Source organism: Psilocybe cubensis, chromosome 6 (assembly GCF_017499595.1).
Source record: "Psilocybe cubensis strain MGC-MH-2018 chromosome 6, whole genome shotgun sequence".
In the NCBI taxonomy this organism is placed as follows: Eukaryota; Fungi; Basidiomycota; class Agaricomycetes; order Agaricales; family Agrocybaceae; genus Psilocybe; species Psilocybe cubensis.
The window spans coordinates 751,078-769,654 of NC_063004.1; the positions used below are offsets into that span (position 1 = coordinate 751,078).

An 18,577-nucleotide genomic window follows, 5' to 3' on the forward strand; every position below is an offset into this window, starting at 1 on the left:
GCATTATAATGGCAAAGTGAATCATGTTGGCGCCTACACTAAGCAATTTGTCCGACATGCAATTCCTCATCCTGCTCTCCAACATTTAAGGAAGCAGATGCTGCTCATCCGGACTACCTGACCCAATCCTAAACCACATCGCACCAATATATTGCCCGGTCCCTATTTCAGACTTACCCTTTTCCACTGACAGTGATGGGGTACACTTCCAACCCAAATTTGCCTAACTCCATTATATGCACCAAAAGCTGAGGCTCAACCCACAATTGAACAAGCTAGAGATCCATTCATAATCAGGAGTCAAAAATCCCACAATTGAACAGGCTTCAAATCCATTCACAATCAAGAGTCAAAATGTGGAACTCAACACCTTCATTTACACTGTACTGGGATACATCATCAACTAATCTAACATGTATTGCGTCAACAATATGGACTTGCATCCCGTTGCATATTCCTAATGCTGCCTAACAGTGAACATATGGCGATTCTGAGAACTTTCAAGGACGTACTTCGGAAAAGAAAGACACATTCAAGCCCCAGGATGCATTTTTGCCCACAATACAGGATCCATATGGTCTGGCCTCACTTTATTGTACTGGTCAAAGTATGCCACAAATGGTTCTAGGTCTTCTTCCAAGACTGCATCGTTGTATTCGTTAAAATAAGTATGGTCCTTCGAGCGCAGCCCAAAAATATTTCCACACCACACGTGCCCAGCTTTACCCCCTGTCATGTTCACAATGCACCGGTTTAGAGGGAGTCTGTTGATTATAGAGTTGTCATCGTAAAAAAAGCAAAGAGTGCGTCCAAGATCTGGCCCGTTGATCCCCATATTGTTAAAATAGTCGGCCTTGACAAACGAATCTGGGTGTTTGAACCAAACATTGCGCTGAAGCTTTTGCCAAGAGATTCCATCCTCCTCATCTATAACATCCTCGAAGGGAATCTTAACAAGACGCGGTCTCCGTTCATTAACAGGAAACAGAATGGCAGTGAACGTTTGGTCTCCGGCTGCTTTGACCTGGAGACAGTACTCCTTATGCGCACGCCAATCCTGTCAATAAGAAATGGGGTGCCGCATCAGTCACAATTATTCAATGTAGACGGAAATGCTGAAGTTTCCCGAGTTTAAATCAACCCCTACCTGTTTTTGATGCTCCTTGCTGCAATACCTTGCTGTTTTGCAACTTGAACATTGTTGTACCCCAGGAGCTTCGCAAACAATGCAATGATTATAAAGTTCTCCAGCCATCAAGCTTGATCGGCGTAATACTAGGAAGCCAAGATGAGAGGAAATGTATTCAATATGGAGATACGGACGTACAAAGGGTCTTGATACAGCAAGATGGCTATGTTTGCGCAGACGATGGTGAAAGAGAGGGCTCGAAAGACGACGGGCGTTTAAATTTTGATGAAACTAGAATCAGGCTTGAAAGTTCACCCACGCCACATCTGTTGTTCAAATAACTTTTTTATTAACCTTGCTGGTAACGGCGGTTTATTTTAATCATTTGTTCAGCATACGAATTGCAGATTTATTATACCACTGGCTGAACAAAGAATGAGGTGCCTCGTTCACCTGTGTCCCTTTGCAGAATTAAGCGCCGGTGAGTCCAGCCAAGCTCTCTTTTCATCGATGTGAAATGTTCGCGGATAGCCTTTAGGGTGTTATACGTCTTGTATAACTGGAAGACCTACCAATGCATTTCTGACCTTCGATGCACGTCCGAGTCTAGCCTATTGCACTGCACGAGGTTGATCCGCCCGCCAAGAGAACAAAATCCTTGCAAAATACCTTCTCCGAATACCTATCAATTCAACCACCAAACTTTACACTTTTAAATACCGTTGGGTATATGCCTGATGTAAAAGAAATAAGAAAAACGAATGTCGTAGAGCACGTAGGAAATTTACGATGCACGAATGAGCCAGACAATTTCAAAGAGGAACTGAAGACGCATTAATAAAAATAACCACCAAAAATATTCGAAAGTCGAAAAAAAAAATTTCTTATTATTAGGGATAGATTGAGATGGGAAGGGGGGAAAGTGCTTAAGCAAGCCCCACATCGGTAAGTTACTACAAGGTATGATAGAGGAGGAGCCGATTGAACAAAGAAAAAATTGAGCGGGAAGTTTGAATGGGAAAAAACACACGACAACGTGACACACACTTACACCCCCTCATATCGAGGGGAAACAGAGTGTTATCATGGATATGTCGATTGATGTACATGTCCTTGAGGAAAAGCGACAACACAGCATGGGCCAAGGCAAGCAATAATGTAAAGGGAGGAAAGAGGGAGATAGAATTTAGAATCTTTAACGGTCAGAGAGATCAAAGGCGGCGTTGATGAACGCTTCAATCTCCTTCTTGTGCTGGGTCTGTAAGATTGAAAAGAGAAGGAGAAACGAAGGAGATTAGCCAATGCCAACAGCGAAGATAAGACCAAGAAGACTTGCCTTGCTTCCAGTGGCGACAGAGCTAGTGGGTTCACGTCCTGCATAGAAGGGGTATTTTCCTTTGTGGTGTTGCGTCTTGCTGGCAGCGGTATAGATGCGAGGGCCGACATAGCTCCATGCTCCGTTGTTCAGAGGTTCTTCCTGTTTATCCGGGAAAACAAACAGCAGTCAGAACATATCTCTAAAGCATATATTTAGTAAGAATGTACGGACCTGACACCAGAGGAGGCTGGCGTTGGGGTACTGGTCGAGGTGGGGAGTGATCTATTTTGTGCGAAGAAATGGCAATGAGTAAGTGATAAAAGGCTAAATACACATAAATATATGCGTACGAGATCGTAAGGGAATGGCGAGAGTTGTTCAATACGGCTGATAGCGATGTCCTTGATACCTCTCTCTTCACGGGCCTGGACGAGAGCAGCGTAGACTTGACCTGATAAAAAAAACAGACGACATCAGACATTATATCGAATTAATGAGAAACAGACATTTACCTGTGCAAAGAATGTGGCGCTTGATCTCCTCGGGGGCAACGAGCGAGTCCTGGTTGGGCTCGGGGATGTAGCGCTGGAAGTGGGTATCACCAGTCATCTCCTCGAGGTTGGAGCGAGCCAAGGGGTGGCGGAGGAGACTCTTGGAGAAGAAGACAATCAACTGAAAAGCAGAAATTGTTTAGCTATAAGCATTTCTAAATTTCAAGGATGCTGCGTACAGGTTTGCGGAAGTCACGGTGAATTTGACGACGGAGAACGTGGAACTGTTGAAAGAAATATCAGAATGGGATGTAAACATGGAAGAGCCGTCAATGCGTACGTAGTTAGCAGGGGTGCTGGACGCATATAATTAGTAAAGCAACAAATAATTGAAAAATCAGGACATACGTTGGGTAGACAACCTGCATGTTGCAGTCCTGGTGCTGGCGCTCAATCTTCTCGGGTGAGGGGAAGACATTAGGGTGGTCATCGCAAAGCTGCAAGAAACGTTCAATCCTTCCACTTGAGTGCTCCGGTCCCTGTCCATCATATCCATGTGGGAGCGAAACAACCAATCCAGTGCGCTGCAACCATTTCCTCTCACCGGCCGCAATGAACTGATCGATAATGCACTGCGCGTTGTTGGCAAAGTCACCGAACTGCGCCTCCCACATCGTGAGCGAGTCGGGCGAGACGAGGGAGTATCCGAGTTCGAATCCGAGGGTACCGTATTCCGACAGCGACGAGTTGCAAATGACGAAGCGCGCCTGGCTCGAGCCGAGATCGTTCAGCGGGACGTACTGTGACTCGTTAACCTGGTCATGGATGACGGCGTGGCGCTGAGAGAACGTGCCACGCTCGACGTCTTGACCAGACACACGGACGTGGATGCGTTCAAGTGCGAGGGAGCCAAATGCCAGAGCTTCAGCGGTGGACCAGTCGATGTTGGTACCCTCCTCAACAGTCTTTCCACGGGTGCTCAGGATACGCGCAAGGTTTTTGTGCGGGGTGAAGCCGGCGGGGTAGGTCGAAATAGCCTTGCCAATGCGCTTGAGTGTATCGATGTCGGCACCGGTAGGGCGGGTGGGGAGCGTACGTTCAGCGAGTTGTTTGGGCGAGGGGAAGCCTTGCCAGGCAGCAGAGAGCCATTCCTTTGAGGTAGGCACATAGTCCTTGGCGGCGGCGGCAGCCTTCTCCATCATTCCCCAGACCCATTTCTTGTGCTCCTCAATGTCCTTCTCGGTGAATGTACCACGGCCGACGAGGAATTTGGTGTACTGGGTGAGAGGCGTCGGCTGCTTCTTGATCGCCTCGTACATGCGAGGTTGGGTGAAGCTCGGCTGATCGGTCTCATTATGTCCGTAACGGCGGTAGCACACGATATCGATGACGACATCCTTCTTATATTTGGCGCGGTAATCGGCGGCGAGCTGGCAAACGAAGTTAACGGCTTCAACGTTGTCCCCGTTCACGTGGAAGATGGGTGCGTCGATGGATTTAGCGATGTCGGACGGATACGGGGTCGAGCGAGAGAAGCGGGGGTCAGTGGTGAAGCCGATCTGGTTGTTGACGATCAAGTGAATGGTTCCTCCGGTGCCGTATGAAGGCAGGTTATGCAGGCCCATAGTCTCGTATACCACACCTTGTCCAGCAAACGCAGCATCTCCGTGAAGAAGAACACCCATGGCAGTATTATGCGTGGTTTCATCACCTTCGAAGTGTTGGATAGCTCGAGTTTTGCCGAGAACCACAGGGTCTTCGGCTTCCAAATGAGACGGGTTGGCCACCAGAGATAGGGATACCTTTTTGCCGGAAGGGGTCGGACGGACGTAGTTCGCACCCAAATGGTACTTGACATCACCAGCAGGCCAGTCGTCTGCCTCGTCGCCCTTGAACTCGTTGAGGATAGCCTCGATGGGTTTTCGGATGACGTTGGCCAAGACATTGAGGCGACCACGATGGGGCATGCCAATGGTGATGTGCTTAACGCCATTATCAACAGATCGGTCGATGAGAGCTTTCATACCGGGGATGAGGGCCTCGCAGCCCTCGAGACCAAAGCGCTTTTCGTTGGGATATTTGCTGGCGATGAATTTTTCAAACGATTCCGACCAGATGAGACGATCCAAAATCATGCGCTTTTCGTCGACGGTGTAGTTCCAGGGTTTGGGAGTCTCAACGCGCTCACGGATCCAGTCGCACTGCTCCTTGTCGGGAATGTGGACGTACTGAATACCAACGGCACCGCCTGAGGAAATGGCCATGAATTGTCGATTTTGAGGGATGACAAAAAATCTGACTCACAGTAGATACGCTTGCACAATTTGATGATATCCCTCAATTTCATGGTTTTGTTCTCCTCAGTGGCAAAATGTGGCAGAATACCAGGTCCGAGAGTGATTTCTTTGTCCAGATCTCTTTCGGTGAAACCGTAACGACTGAGCTCAAGTTCCGGTGGTTGGACATCCGCCAGGTCAGCATCAAGAATGCCGAGAGGATCGAGTTCAGCAACGTGATGGCCACGAACTTGGTATGCACGGACGAGGAGTTGAACCTGGGTACGAATGTCAACTACATTCACACCTAACAATTTTGATGCAACGAAAACGCACCTTGAGATGGTCGTCAAGTTCCGCACCTTGACCGACGTGTAAAGCTGGGGCTCCATCAGCGGGGTGTGGGAGCGTCGCCGCTGTTGGAGGCGGCTGGAACGCCTGAGCGCTACTTAGGCCCTTGTCGAGTCCCGAAAAGTAGACATTCCATGACGGGTGGACGGATTTTGGATCTTGCTTCCAGAGCCGATACATCTCGTCCGCATAGTAGGAGTTGGTGCCATTGGCGAATAGATCGTTGGCGGAAGGGCTTTGAGCGACGGTGCCCTGGGAGCGGGCGTATTTTCTGGGGGTGATGAGGAGAGGGGCCTTCGTCGCCCGCAACGCTGCGGGGACTCGCCCAACCACTTGCCTCGTCAACATTTTTTGAGGAAGAAACGCTTGCACAGAATCTATCCAATTTCTCCGTCACCGGTCACATGACCTTTCAATCTCCGCCCGCTTTCTTCCTTCCCCGGCAACCCGGCAATACCACAACCGCCCCACTTTGACTCTGTCCTTGACATCGCACTGAAGTCATGTACGACGTTTGAAACTTGTTGAAGTAGTCTCGTGGAGTCTTCCAGACTCCCCTTCATTAATTTCTGCAGCAAAAGTGTCGAAATCGCACCTTGAATTGTAGCATGGAATCATCCCACTCATCGAAAATATCCCAAACTTGCGGGTGGACGAACGAAGGCGGGAGGTGGAAGAGCAGATAGCGTGCTTTCGTAAGTTCTGAAGTGATTTTCCGTCCTGTTGGTGAGTTGGTTCATTTCAATGCTGTTGTTGATGGTTTCAGCAAAGGCCTTGAAGATGATCAGACAGGCAAGAAATATTTGGTGCTCAACTCCTTCAACGACAATGGCCACGAAATGGATTTTCGCTTGTGATACACAGAAAAACAATCCGAAGCTTCCACCTTTAGTATATGCGCGAAGAGACTGAACTCGATGGGTGGATTCATGTCTGGCAGTGTTCGAACAATCCCCGAGTTTCTCTAATTGATGATTGTGTTGTTGTGATAGACACAGGTTTTCGCCATTCATAGGCATCGGAATGAAATTCAATTTGAGCAAAATATATGCGCGAAGTTTAAGTATCGAATCCAGTGGGATTAGGTATTTCTTCGGATAATTCAAGTTTGCACTTCCAAACTGGCAGCATCGATTCGATACCCACGGCAAGTCCTATTTCAGGTCGTCTCAATCACCATGATCATTAACATCACAGTACATCTGAACATCAATCAGAAGATTGCCTCAGTATGTACCTCAGATCATTTTGCACCACCATGAAACATATTTCGAACGCAATAGTGATTACCGTCCAATCTCCTAATCTCGCCAGCAACACGGTCGATCGTTCAGCTACCTTCACATCTTGTGGACTCATTATCGAGTTTTATTGTCAATATGAGAATTCGAGACAGGAAAAGAGAACTAACAACTTCGGTTTGCTTCCCAGACCACACCCATTTGCATGCTATTTAAAGTCTGGCTTGAATGATAGGATCGCGTATCACGGAGGCCATAGAAGAACAAACTATTGAAATTCGAATCTGATTGATGCTTGAGCAACAGAAAAGACACAGTCATCCCCTCCCTGTTCTGTTGGTTCCTCTGCTACCTAGACGATCTGCGCTACAGTTCTCGAAATGGCGGCTCAACGAGCAATCATTATCGACGACACTGATTCCAGGATACAGTACAGTGGCTCAGGTTGGTCTCCAACCAAAGGCGGTCAGGATAATCTTGGAAATTTTGGAGCTCCCTACAAGGACACACTGCACGGAACAAACGTAGATGGGAGCCTGTCGTTTAGCTTCACCGGTGAGCAACTACTCAACTACAGCAAGTCAGATTGGATAACTTTGTGCAGGAACAAAAGTAACCGTATTCGGTACAAATAATCTTCGCAACGACTCGGGCGTCCTAGACCCTACTTGGGAGTGCTTCATTGACAATAACAGTATAGGAAACACACCTGCATTTCAGTTTCCAGAAAATAATTGGATATTTTGCGAAGCCGACGGACTTTCTGACGGTCCACACATCCTTACTGTGAACGCGTCTGTGAAAAAAGGGCAGACCTTTTGGTTCGACGACATCCAATATGTTCCTTCGAGTTCGGTCTCTCTCGATAATACGGAAATTGTCGTCAATAATCAGGATTCTGCCATACAATACGGGAATGGATGGGTTTCTCTTGGTAACAACGCCAATGCCACGCAAAATACCAACTCAATTTTCACATTCAACTTCGTCGGTGAGTCAAATCACCGTCTGCCACAGTCCTACACAGCCCTCTTATCAATCCATATTCAAACTTAGGTGTATCTCTAAGCTGGTACTCCTTCATACCGACGGAATACCCGCACGGTGCCTCACTAGCGAGTTACTCCGTTGATGGCCAAGCTTCGACCCAATTCTCGATAGGTCCAGCGCAGGGATCTACTACTGTTTACAACCAGATATTGTTTGAAACCCCTCAATACTCAATGGGCCCGCACCAGATTGTTGTTACGTACCATGGCAGTTCTTCGACAACACCTTTGGCTCTCGATTTCATGATTGTTCAAAATGGAACTTCACCAGTTTCCGGAACTCCCGCTCCCGCTCCCTCTCACTCTCCCTCCTCTCCCTTCTCCTCTTCCTCCTCTTCCTCCACCTCCACCTCCTCTTCCTCTTCTTTTTCCTCTTCATTTCCCCAATTCCCCTCCTCCCCCACCATCGCCTCCCTTTCCTTTACCACCGCCACCTCCTCTTCCCCGTCTTCATCAGTGTCACTAACTAGTAGCGGCGATACAAATTCAGCAGGGTCACGCTTCTCGAGTAATGTTGGTGCCATCACAGGTGGAGTTGTCGGTGGAATAGTGCTCATCATAATGGCCATCTTGGCCGTAATCTATTTTCGTCGATGGGATCGAAAGCAACGCTCCACCGCTTTGTACAACCACACGGGCCAAGAATCTGGAAATGCTGTCGATCCATTTCAACTGACTCCCAGTCTTTGGTCCTCTCCAGCCAGCTATTCACAGTACACATCTGTCCCGAATAACATGGGCGATTCGAGGCAGCATCAGCCTATTCCGAATCAATCCACTTCCGACATCAACTTTGCTGTGCCACCGAGCTCAACTTCCAGTCGAAAGAATCTTCTGGCGGGAAGCAGTCATGACGATACTCCGACCCCATATTCTTCTACGCCAACAAATGACTCGCATGTCGGCAACAACTCTTCAATGCAAGGAGAGATGTCTTCAAAGGCAATGCGAGAGATTGAAGCTGTCGCAGCTGTTCGGCTTCAACCACTACGACACTCCGCACATCCTACTATATATACAGTGGCAGAGTCCGTACCGCCCATGTACTCCGCTGAATGATATTGAGATGCCTCGTCATGAATTGTGTAGTTCGATGCATCTTCAACAACGAAGGTTCAACGTTCATGATTCATCAATTCAATTTGGGTATACTTGCACTGTCATTGCTGATATGACCTTGAGACAAAATTCCGATTCTTCCCATTGTCATCGGCGCCTATCTTGTCAATGAAATGCGATTTGGATCCCGAGGTACGTTTCCAAACCACACGTGAGTGTGAAGTACCCTTATACGGCCGTCCAAAGACATTTTTATACTCCCAATGTGAATGGACTACACGCACAAGTATAGAGCGGCTATAAGGTTCCACGTATAGAGTACTTTTCTACCCAGAACGATACTGCACTCTTAACTTATCGCATACAATGCTGGATTTCATTAGGGTGGGCATTATAGGGGGTGTCACGAGGCGGAGACAAGCGAATGGTGAAGCTTGAAAGTTCTCTCAGACTGCCACTATCTTGGGTGCTGTCACCAGGTGGTTATGTGATGGAAGGCGAAGGAAAAGGAGTATGCGGATGCTGATGACAACGAGCGCTCTTTAAACTGAGATTGAGACAAACCATGAAGTTGAATTGGATTTTAAAGGCCGACTCAGTTTCGATCACCGTTTTGATCTGCGCTTGAACGACTTCGGATTTATTGTCAGCACAACCTTGAAGGCGTTAGTCATAGTACAGCTAGTTTTTCTTCGCTCTAAGATGGTAGTACTCTTTGTACACTTCCATTGCGACAGATCACTAGTTAGGTCTCGGCCCACGGGGTCAATCTCATCGTTGAAGATGGGAAATTAATACCTATTCACTGCTTTACCCTATGTGATAGGAGAAATGCATAGACTATGTTTACCTCCTTGTCTACACCAGATAGTATATTCACAACTGACAATGGGCGCATCTGATGTAGTTACAAACCTATTATTGCTACTGTTCCACTCCACCGGGAACCCATAGGAAAGTATGAGATACCTTCTGAAACATTGTCCTCCTTTATTACACAGATGCTTATTGGCCGCTTTCACCACTGCCATAGAAAATTCAATAATTGTTCTGTGTTAAATAGACTTGGTAGACCGTATGTGTGTGCATGTAATGACATGTAGATACACATTTGGGGATAAGCAAGTATAGACAAGTTACAATCAGGACTGCGGAATGGTACTATTTCCAAATGAGTAGGTATAAGCTGATATACCTTCTGATCTCTAATTCTCACAAAAGATAACGCGGATATAGCGTATCCTTTTTCTACTATGCACTTCCTAGAGAAACCTATATAATGCTGGATAGTCAAAGCCAGCCTGTATCGTTACCCACTTGAGTCTCACTCAATTAAAGGAACATGCAGCTCCCAAAATTCTCTATCACTCTGCAAGCCATGGTTACCGCCATGATGTTGGCTACTGCTTTAGCCTCTCCCATTCCACAGGAAACAACTGAACGTAAGTTGCAATGAAGTGTCTATGAAGTGATTGTTTTACTAAGCTTTGTATCATTTGTTATGTAGCTTGTAAGAATGAGAACTTATACTTACCTTAACCGCATGTGCACTAATAATTGAATTTTTTGTTACATTAGGTGTAGGCGCAAGGTGCGCTTGTCGATCAATAGAAACCTGTCGGTCACTGGATTAGCGACGAGAGACATATATACGGATGGGAGATAATATTTCAACGTTACAAAATTGTAAATGTGATATAGGACAGGGTTGTCGTTGGCGCATTGCAAAGAGTCAAGGGGAGTGTGGGAATCAGACAGATGCAGAATTCAAACATAATAAATCATATACAAAGTGCAGCAAATTGTCAAGTAATTTCCTTTGTGGGAACAGCGTCAAAAAATATTAGAAACTATCTACCATAGTTGACAGCAGTAAATACGCCTAGTATCTTTGTGCTCGCTGACTCAGTGTTCTTCCGCCAGGTGTCCCATGCGGAACATATTCAAGGCAATCATAAAGCACATATAGAACTGAGATTTTATCTTTTGATACACAAATTCTTCCCATACTGGCACTCCAAGGTAGCTCGGGTATGACGGTTTCTTACCTTTATATCCACACGTCAATCATATCTATTCGATGCGCTCCAGTCAAGAGCCGTCCGATATCTCTGCTTCTGAGCGACATGTTGGGTACTGGCATGGGAGGTTCAACTGACAATTATTTTAGGATTGTGCCGTGTTAATGCACTTTGGAAAATCATACAATCCAGCGTGAATAGATCGTCTATGTAACTACATTTGCAATAACTCGGAGCTACAACACAAGGGGAAAATGACGGAGGGTAGGGGGTATTGGAGTAAGGACAATCCGGTGTACCATACAGTAACCAGAGGGAATCAGTAGAGGCTGTCACTAGGTTGAGGAGGTATCAACAATCCATCGTCTCTCGCTTGGGTGAGATGTATATTTATTTATAACTACTTTGGGGATATCCAAGTATAGAAAAGTCACAACGGGCTGTGGCAGGCTACGGGGCAAGCAAAATGAACAGGCATACTAATTTTGATATCTTCTGACATCACCCTTTCTTTTGTCGTTGTTCTATTTGGATCATTGCACAGGAAGATAGTGTCAGAATGCTCCTTGTATGCTAATCTTTGACTGCGTGCCAGCCGGTCATATCATTTTGTAAACAGATAACTTGATTTATGCAAGAGAAATTGAAATGGGCGGTCTTTGACAAAAAGAAACTCAGAAGAAATTCTCTTCCTTACTAGAATGACGCTAGGCAGGTTAACAGCCGAAAGCTATTAGGTCTTTATCTCCCGTAATATTAAATCAAACAATATTTCTCAAGATAGAGCATGCATCGCAGTTCCACTTGCTTGATGTAGTCAAATCATGGCCTGACAGATATTTTTAACGTCACTGCATACTGGAAAAGATCCAACATTTTTTAAAGATGTAGGTAGTGCAGTATGAGCTGTAACACGTAGATACACAATTGGAGATAGTCAAGGATAGCAAATTACAATAACGGCTGCAGAAATATACTTTTTACAAAACAAGCAGGTATGCAATTGAAATACCTTCTGGTATCTCGGTTGTCCTAAATTAGCAAGGGACACACACTGCTGGCGCTGATACATATTTGATAGAAAAATATGTATCGGTAATTATGTTTCCTGTTGGTTTTTGACGTATTTTTCTCATATATAGAGTCCGGGGTTACCCAATTAGGGAAGCCCGAAGCCTATATTCCAATAAAATACGTCAAAAAAATGTAGGAAACATAATTACTGGGTCTTATTTTCTTTGAAAATATGTATGAGCGCCAGCGGTGACAGACGCCAGGTGTATGCAGTCTGGCACTAAATAAATGACGTATTTACAGAATTTAAACTGTGTCACAGGCCAAATTGCTGGAGAAAGAAGCGCGATTTTCTTTGTTTTATTTTAGAAAAGTTGCAACTTTGGGGGATACCTAAGGCCCTGTTCAGTACAGATCAGTTTCGGTTGCAGTGCGCATTTCAGTTGCAGTTGCCGTGTGACTTAGCGTGACATATTTGTCATTGGTGTAACATTCCGCGCGGCGCGAGACCATTTAGTTGCCGCTTGAACCGGCTGAGTTGCCGATAACTATTTGAACGTTCGGAAGTAAAATGACAAGTCAAAACATATTTAATTTATCACTTTGTACCTGTAGAAGTTCCCTATAAATGCTCTTTAAAATATTTATTAAGGAGATACTGTACGCTTTTGAGATACATACCTTCTATTAACCAACTCTTTCGTTCAAGATGACTGGACTTCCAATTCGGCCGCTGATGCCGAATAGACTTTTTACATCACAAAAAACTCAGAATAAGCTGTATCTGCACTTCTAAATCTTACTTATACCATGGCAGTAACATTTATGCGACAACATTTAGGATGATAAGAGCTCAAGAATACAACTAGTTTTCAATCTCGTGGCATGAAGCGCTGAGTTTCAATTGCGCATCAAAGCCATCGGAATGATCGGGATAGTCACGGCATGACCATGGGTAAGTATTACATAAAGGTCACAACTGCAACTGAAATTAGTGTTGCCGCCAGAGTGCAGTGCAGTGACAGTGAAGCCATTTTTGGGCGACTGTGACACGCTTCACAGTGATCACAGTCCCTGTGAAGTGCTGTGAAGTGTTTGTGACGTCATTCACCGTCTCGACCTCATAAAATGGTCGACGAAAGGTTGACGCTTTGCAAGTCATTTTGTCTATATGTATTTGCTCATTCAGTGTCCTAATAGTCCAAGACACTTCAATGTAGCAATTTTTTTGACTTTTCTCAACAAATCCGGCGAAAACCAAGCAGAAATGTGCGTCGACGACAAGATCAAAGGGATCTGGACCACGTGCACTGTTGAATACTTTATTGCAATCTTATCTAGATAGATAAAGGTCATGTGCAATAAATATCCTCCATATATAGTAGGTATCCCGGACATTCTCATGTATTCGACAAAAATGCATGTAATACTTCCATATTTAGTCTAGATTATCTGACACTGCAATTTACGGCACACTTTGCAGAGCACTTCACTGCGACTTTGTTGCGCTGTGAAGTGTGTCGGAGAATGAAAAAACAGAGTGCAGTCACAGTCACTGCAGAGTGACTGCGCTCTGGCGGCAACACTAACTGAAATGCGCACTGCAACCGAAACTGATCTGTACTGAACAGGGCCTAAGTATAGGAGCTACAACATGAATTGCGGCAGGACTGACAAAATGACGAGGTTGAAATTAAGATACCTTCTGATATTCCATTTTCTCTCAAAATAATGCGGGCATGTGGGATTCCGTATCTCTTTTAGCTTGGCCAAAACATATATAATCCGTCCCAGTCCAAGTCCTGACCTTCATCGTTGCCTCCAAGCTTCGCTCAGATCAAATTCCAAAATGCAATTCCCAAGTTTCTCAATCGCTCTTAAAGCCCTAGTTGCCGCCATGATGTTGGCCACCGTTATGGCCAGCCCCGTCCCCGGAGAGGATCAACGTAAGTTCTACTTGACTGTACAGCATTAATTCTACTAAGCCATATGTGATATTATCTGTAGAGTGTAAGCATAATACTTTACCCATGACTTCACTATGGCAAGTACAATGATGGTTTCGTCCTGATATTTTAGGCACCAGCTCAGCATGCCGCCAACCATGTGGACCTGGCATTACAAGCTGCTAAATTGTAAGTTGATTGAATGGACAATGAAATGTGGAGCTGGTGAGAACATTGAACTTGGTGGCCTAGGAAATTGATACGCAGCCGCGCTGAAGTTCAAAATTTTCTGGACGACTTTACAAAGCTGGGAAGATAGAATCAGAGATAAAAAACGTAAAAAGATGGGGCGGGTTACTAGTATACTATCAACTTGAATCAAACACGACCTTACTTTTGTAGAAATAATTCGAATATTAGTTGAACCCAATGTGTTTGATGTGTCGGAGCCTTACGGAAAAGAGCTGTGTAGTAGACGTTTTCGTCGACCTTGACAGTGGTGTGAGATTAGATGTCTCGGAACGAAGTCATTGAAGCGCAGATTGAAAGGGTGATTGTATTCAGATGACGTTATAAATAGCACCGACTTGCCCCTTTGTTCTTTCATATACGACTACCACCATCCTCTCCATCGAAATACTGCGATACCATAATGCCACCTGTGTCATAACATCTCTTCCCCGCACATTCAGACCACCTGCTCTCTGCATGAGTGTCCTCGGTCGTTAACTGCTCTTTGGCCTCACTCATACATCCATTTTTTTTCAGTAGGTTTTTTTGTTCTTCGTGATATTTTCTGACTGACTCTGTTTACAAGGTTTCTAAGCATACCATTTGCTTCAGCATTTTTCTGGCCCTGGAATATATGTGAATATTATGACACGATTTTCCGTTGAAAATGCGAACACTCAGAAATGGAGTTGTACTCACTAGTTTTGGACCTTTTCTTACGTTGTAGTACTTACATTTTGAGTGTGCGAACAGCCTATTACCCAGGATTCTGATAAAATTAGCACAGACCGTGGGAAATTTAATCTCGTGTCGTGGTAAAGCCGTGGTCAAGTCGTGGTTTGATCAAAACCAACAGTGTACATGTTGGTATTGCCTTAGGGTGGTACCTCTGAAGATGGCTTCCCTAAAGCAGGTATTTCAACAGATATTTAAGGGCAAAATAATTCCAGAAAATTGTACATTAAACTGATTTTATATTGGCCTATCCACGGCAAAGCATAATAACACAGTATATGTCTTGCTGTGGGTGTTTCCGGTACATCTATACGAATTATTTCAAAGCCGAAGCAGCCGGAATAAGTTGGAAACGAAGAAATTTGAGAAATGATTACAACGGTTTTGTGAAAGGGAATTAGACTTGGTATATATGTTCATGTAATCCGGGTAGTACTACATTACTTACAAGAAAACCATCTGATACTAAAGTATGCCTAGGGCGCAGTACAACCACACCAAAGTATGTTGTTCGACTCAGGGTGTATGCACTAACGACCAAGTAGTTCATTATGAAACCTGACACCGATTTACGTACTAAGGTTCTAACCTTGCTATTTTTGTAGTGACCAAAATCTCAAGCCAGACACTTCGCATTTTCAACGGAAAATCGTGTCATAGAATATACTATCACCAACGAGGTATGTGATTACAATGCACATTTGCTTTTAATACCCGTCTTTGGATCTGCGCTATATCCCCTATCGCGTTCGACGCTTTATGCGATCCACAGGTCAAGATTCAGTCTGAATCTCTGTGGAGAATGGGTCACCATACCCCCTTGAACCTCGTTGGGGTTCCTTGATTCTTGCTAGTGGAAAGCGACTGGTACAGTCTGTCACCGGCTTTTCAAGCATGAATGACATTCTCAGTTCGTATCACCCAGAGCACTAAGAAAGGCTCTCCTCTACTCCATAATTCAGGCGCGGGCATTAGCCTATGTGTCGTCACATGGTGTGGGGAGAGAAACACCTCTGAAAGGTTTTCGGTGTAACGTACGAGGGGGGCTCCTAATATAACGCGTTCCTTTTGACTTTGATTTATCTCTTTTTGCTAACGGGTGCCTTCTCATGTGCTAATCAGAGTTGATTTGTTCAGGTAATTTTGCGAATCGATTCATTCAACATCAAGGGATTATGATGATGTTATCGAAATATTGTAGCTGAAAGACTAGAACTCTTCTCTGATATGTTGAAAACTTTTTGAATGTAATCATTTGCGACTGCATTATTGTCGCCTGCAACATTGACATCATATAGTGGCTGCCAAGCTGAACGCGAGATATTTGAAATTTAATGAAACGATCAGCTGCAAGTCAGCTGGTCCTACTCGGAGTTCTAAAAATGGCGTTGTGCTCGTACCGCCTACTGGGCAGCCCCGACAGGGCGCTGGTGCACATTTTATCAGGACTACTTATCTTGTTCGCTTGCAATCACCATTACCCACCATCCCACTCACCAGTCTGCTCAAGTGGACAATCGTACTAGGTTTCCATCTCGTGCAACTCCGCTATCTTATGTAGGTCGTGTTGAACACGTTCCCGCCTAGCAGATCCCACACACCAACAGCACGCCTTACACGTTCTGACTCATGCGAAACCATTTCCTTCTCTCCTTTGTTGCTCGTCAACTCATTGGCTGTCGTGAGTCGTTCAAAGCTCATCTGTGATCCGAGGTTTGACCCAACCATGATCTTGCACCACAGGCAAGATGATACATCGTCTGCTGGATATCCCTATTCCCATTTTCCAGCTGGATGGGTTGAAATGGACCATGTCGGGCATTTTCCTCGTTTCTGTGATCTACACCTACACCATAAATAAACTCAGCGGGGAAGCAGCAGAGCAACGCATAGAAAGGCAGAACATGAAGCCCAGAACAGAGTACTTCGCGCGCGCGAAGCGCATAATGGCCGCGCAGAAGGCGGATCTCGAGCGGCAGAAGGAGCAGAAGCGCCTCTTCGAGACGAGGACGTCGTTCCGCTTCCTCGACCTCCCGCCGGAACTTGCGTTGCTCGTCCTGGCACAGTGCGCCGACTGGCCTGAGACGTACCAGTCGCTCGTGAGGACGTCGCGGTACTGCCAGCGATTGACGTTCCACGCGTGTCTGCCGCGCACGCCGATAAGGCTTATCACACCCGAGCAGGTGGGCTCGTTCGACACGTTTCTCCACGCGCGTCCGAAGCTGGCGCCGCTGATTCAGCATATGTGGATGACACCGCTGCAGGAGGAGCTGCTGGGGACCTCGATTGCGATTGTGAAGAAGTGCAAGCACCTAAAGTCGCTTGCGTCCAATGCGTATATTGTGCAGGAGGCTATCTCGCTGAGCCCTTCTGGACGAATCAGCCATCGTGATTGTCGTGACTTGACTTTGCTATCGACAAGGACAGAGAGTTGGATTAGTCTACTGAACACGCCAAATGGGTCGGCGTTCTTTCGCCGGTTGACCCATCTCCGTCTCATTGGAGATAGGATCCCTCAGAAATTGCCTCTTGACTCTCTCACGCACCTTTCGTACGGGAGTAGTGGAAGTGATATGTCACAGGGTGACCCTGCTATTGGGCTTAGGATGCTCGAGGAGAGAGGGATGTACCCCGTTCTACACACCGTCATTCTTACAAAGCCGAGAGCGAGTGCTGGTGGACTCAGGATATCAAGGGCGGTGGCAAAGAAGAGGGTGTTCATCTTTGAGTTGCCTATGAAACGCACAGAGTTGGAGATATGGTGTGATAATGCGAGCAATAGAGGAATGTGGGAGCTGTGTGCAGATAACACTAGTGGTGGTAATGGGCCAAAGGTGCGCGGTAAAGTGCGATTCACCAAAGACTCATAAGTGTGATAAAGTTTCCGTTTAATGATGGGTACATCGCCATTCCTGTCAGTTCATCAGAATATCTCTTGTACCATAATATTTTGTCAGTCTCAGGCAGATATACTGTGCTGAACAAGACACCCGCGGCTGACATAGAGGGAGTTCTATCTTCAACAGATATCCCAGGCATGTTGAAACGGCAATACACCAACAGTGATAGATATACTTCGTAATAATTTGAATCGTTGCCCAGTGAGCTGCCGGATAAATACTAAGTTGAGGTAGGTTCTTTATTGGATGAGTGCAAAATTTTAGAAAACTTTCCAAACATCCTCGCAATTATTAAGGCAGGTAGGTGCACTCAGCTGCTGAGGGGAAATGTTCGTAGGTTCCCAGAAAGTGGCCCATGGTTAATCTCATTAGCACTACCTCGCTTCCAATCAACCGAGTAAGATAATAAACTTGAGTATCTGAAACTTGAAGCTTGTAATTCTGGGAATTTAAACCTGAATTTTAGCTCATGTTGAAGAATCTTTGCGAAAGTATAACACTTGGCACACCGATGATTGACCATCACATTTTATAAGCATTTTCACAAGCTTGAAATCCACACGGGGCTGAAATTCTTCAATTTGTCGACGTAAACACAGTAGACGCCTAGATAGACGCCATCCTTGCAGGACAGACAGTGACGTTTTAGCAGTGATACACTAGCCTAAAATTAGGCTATTCAGGGTAGCAGACGCCTTGGCCATCGGATTCGCGTACGAGCCTTATTCTGGTCTCTGCGGGTCCGCGGTTAAACCAAAGAGGATCAACATCCAAGGCCTCAATGATAGTTATGCAGACAGAGTAGAATCGGATGAC

At 45.6% G+C, this 18,577-nt stretch overlaps 4 protein-coding genes across 4 annotated transcripts; 2 read left to right on the top strand and 2 right to left on the bottom strand.

The window, feature by feature from the left end:
* Positions 1–532: 532 nt before the first annotated feature.
* Positions 533–1,255, bottom strand: JR316_0006753 (Programmed cell death protein 2; the record flags this gene model as incomplete). The annotated part of the gene is made up of 2 exons (XM_047892499.1): positions 533–1,057; positions 1,148–1,255. 2 exons carry the CDS (start codon positions 1,253–1,255, stop codon positions 533–535), a joined length of 633 nt encoding a protein of 210 aa, XP_047747781.1.
* A 1,069-nt stretch (positions 1,256–2,324) lies between these two features.
* On the bottom strand, positions 2,325–5,913 carry JR316_0006754 (2-oxoglutarate dehydrogenase, mitochondrial; the record flags this gene model as incomplete). Its single annotated transcript, XM_047892500.1, has 10 exons — positions 2,325–2,387; positions 2,439–2,606; positions 2,679–2,729; positions 2,798–2,898; positions 2,960–3,119; positions 3,178–3,222; positions 3,279–3,294; positions 3,347–5,186; positions 5,243–5,492; positions 5,551–5,913. 10 exons carry the CDS (start codon positions 5,911–5,913, stop codon positions 2,325–2,327), a joined length of 3,057 nt encoding a protein of 1,018 aa, XP_047747782.1.
* A 1,273-nt stretch (positions 5,914–7,186) lies between these two features.
* Positions 7,187–8,914, top strand: JR316_0006755 (uncharacterized protein; the record flags this gene model as incomplete). Its single annotated transcript, XM_047892501.1, has 3 exons — positions 7,187–7,361; positions 7,411–7,797; positions 7,863–8,914. 3 exons carry the CDS (start codon positions 7,187–7,189, stop codon positions 8,912–8,914), a joined length of 1,614 nt encoding a protein of 537 aa, XP_047747783.1.
* A 7,758-nt stretch (positions 8,915–16,672) lies between these two features.
* Positions 16,673–17,731, top strand: JR316_0006756 (uncharacterized protein; the record flags this gene model as incomplete). Its single annotated transcript, XM_047892502.1, has 1 exon — positions 16,673–17,731. One exon carries the CDS (start codon positions 16,673–16,675, stop codon positions 17,729–17,731), a length of 1,059 nt encoding a protein of 352 aa, XP_047747784.1.
* Positions 17,732–18,577: the final 846 nt, after the last annotated feature.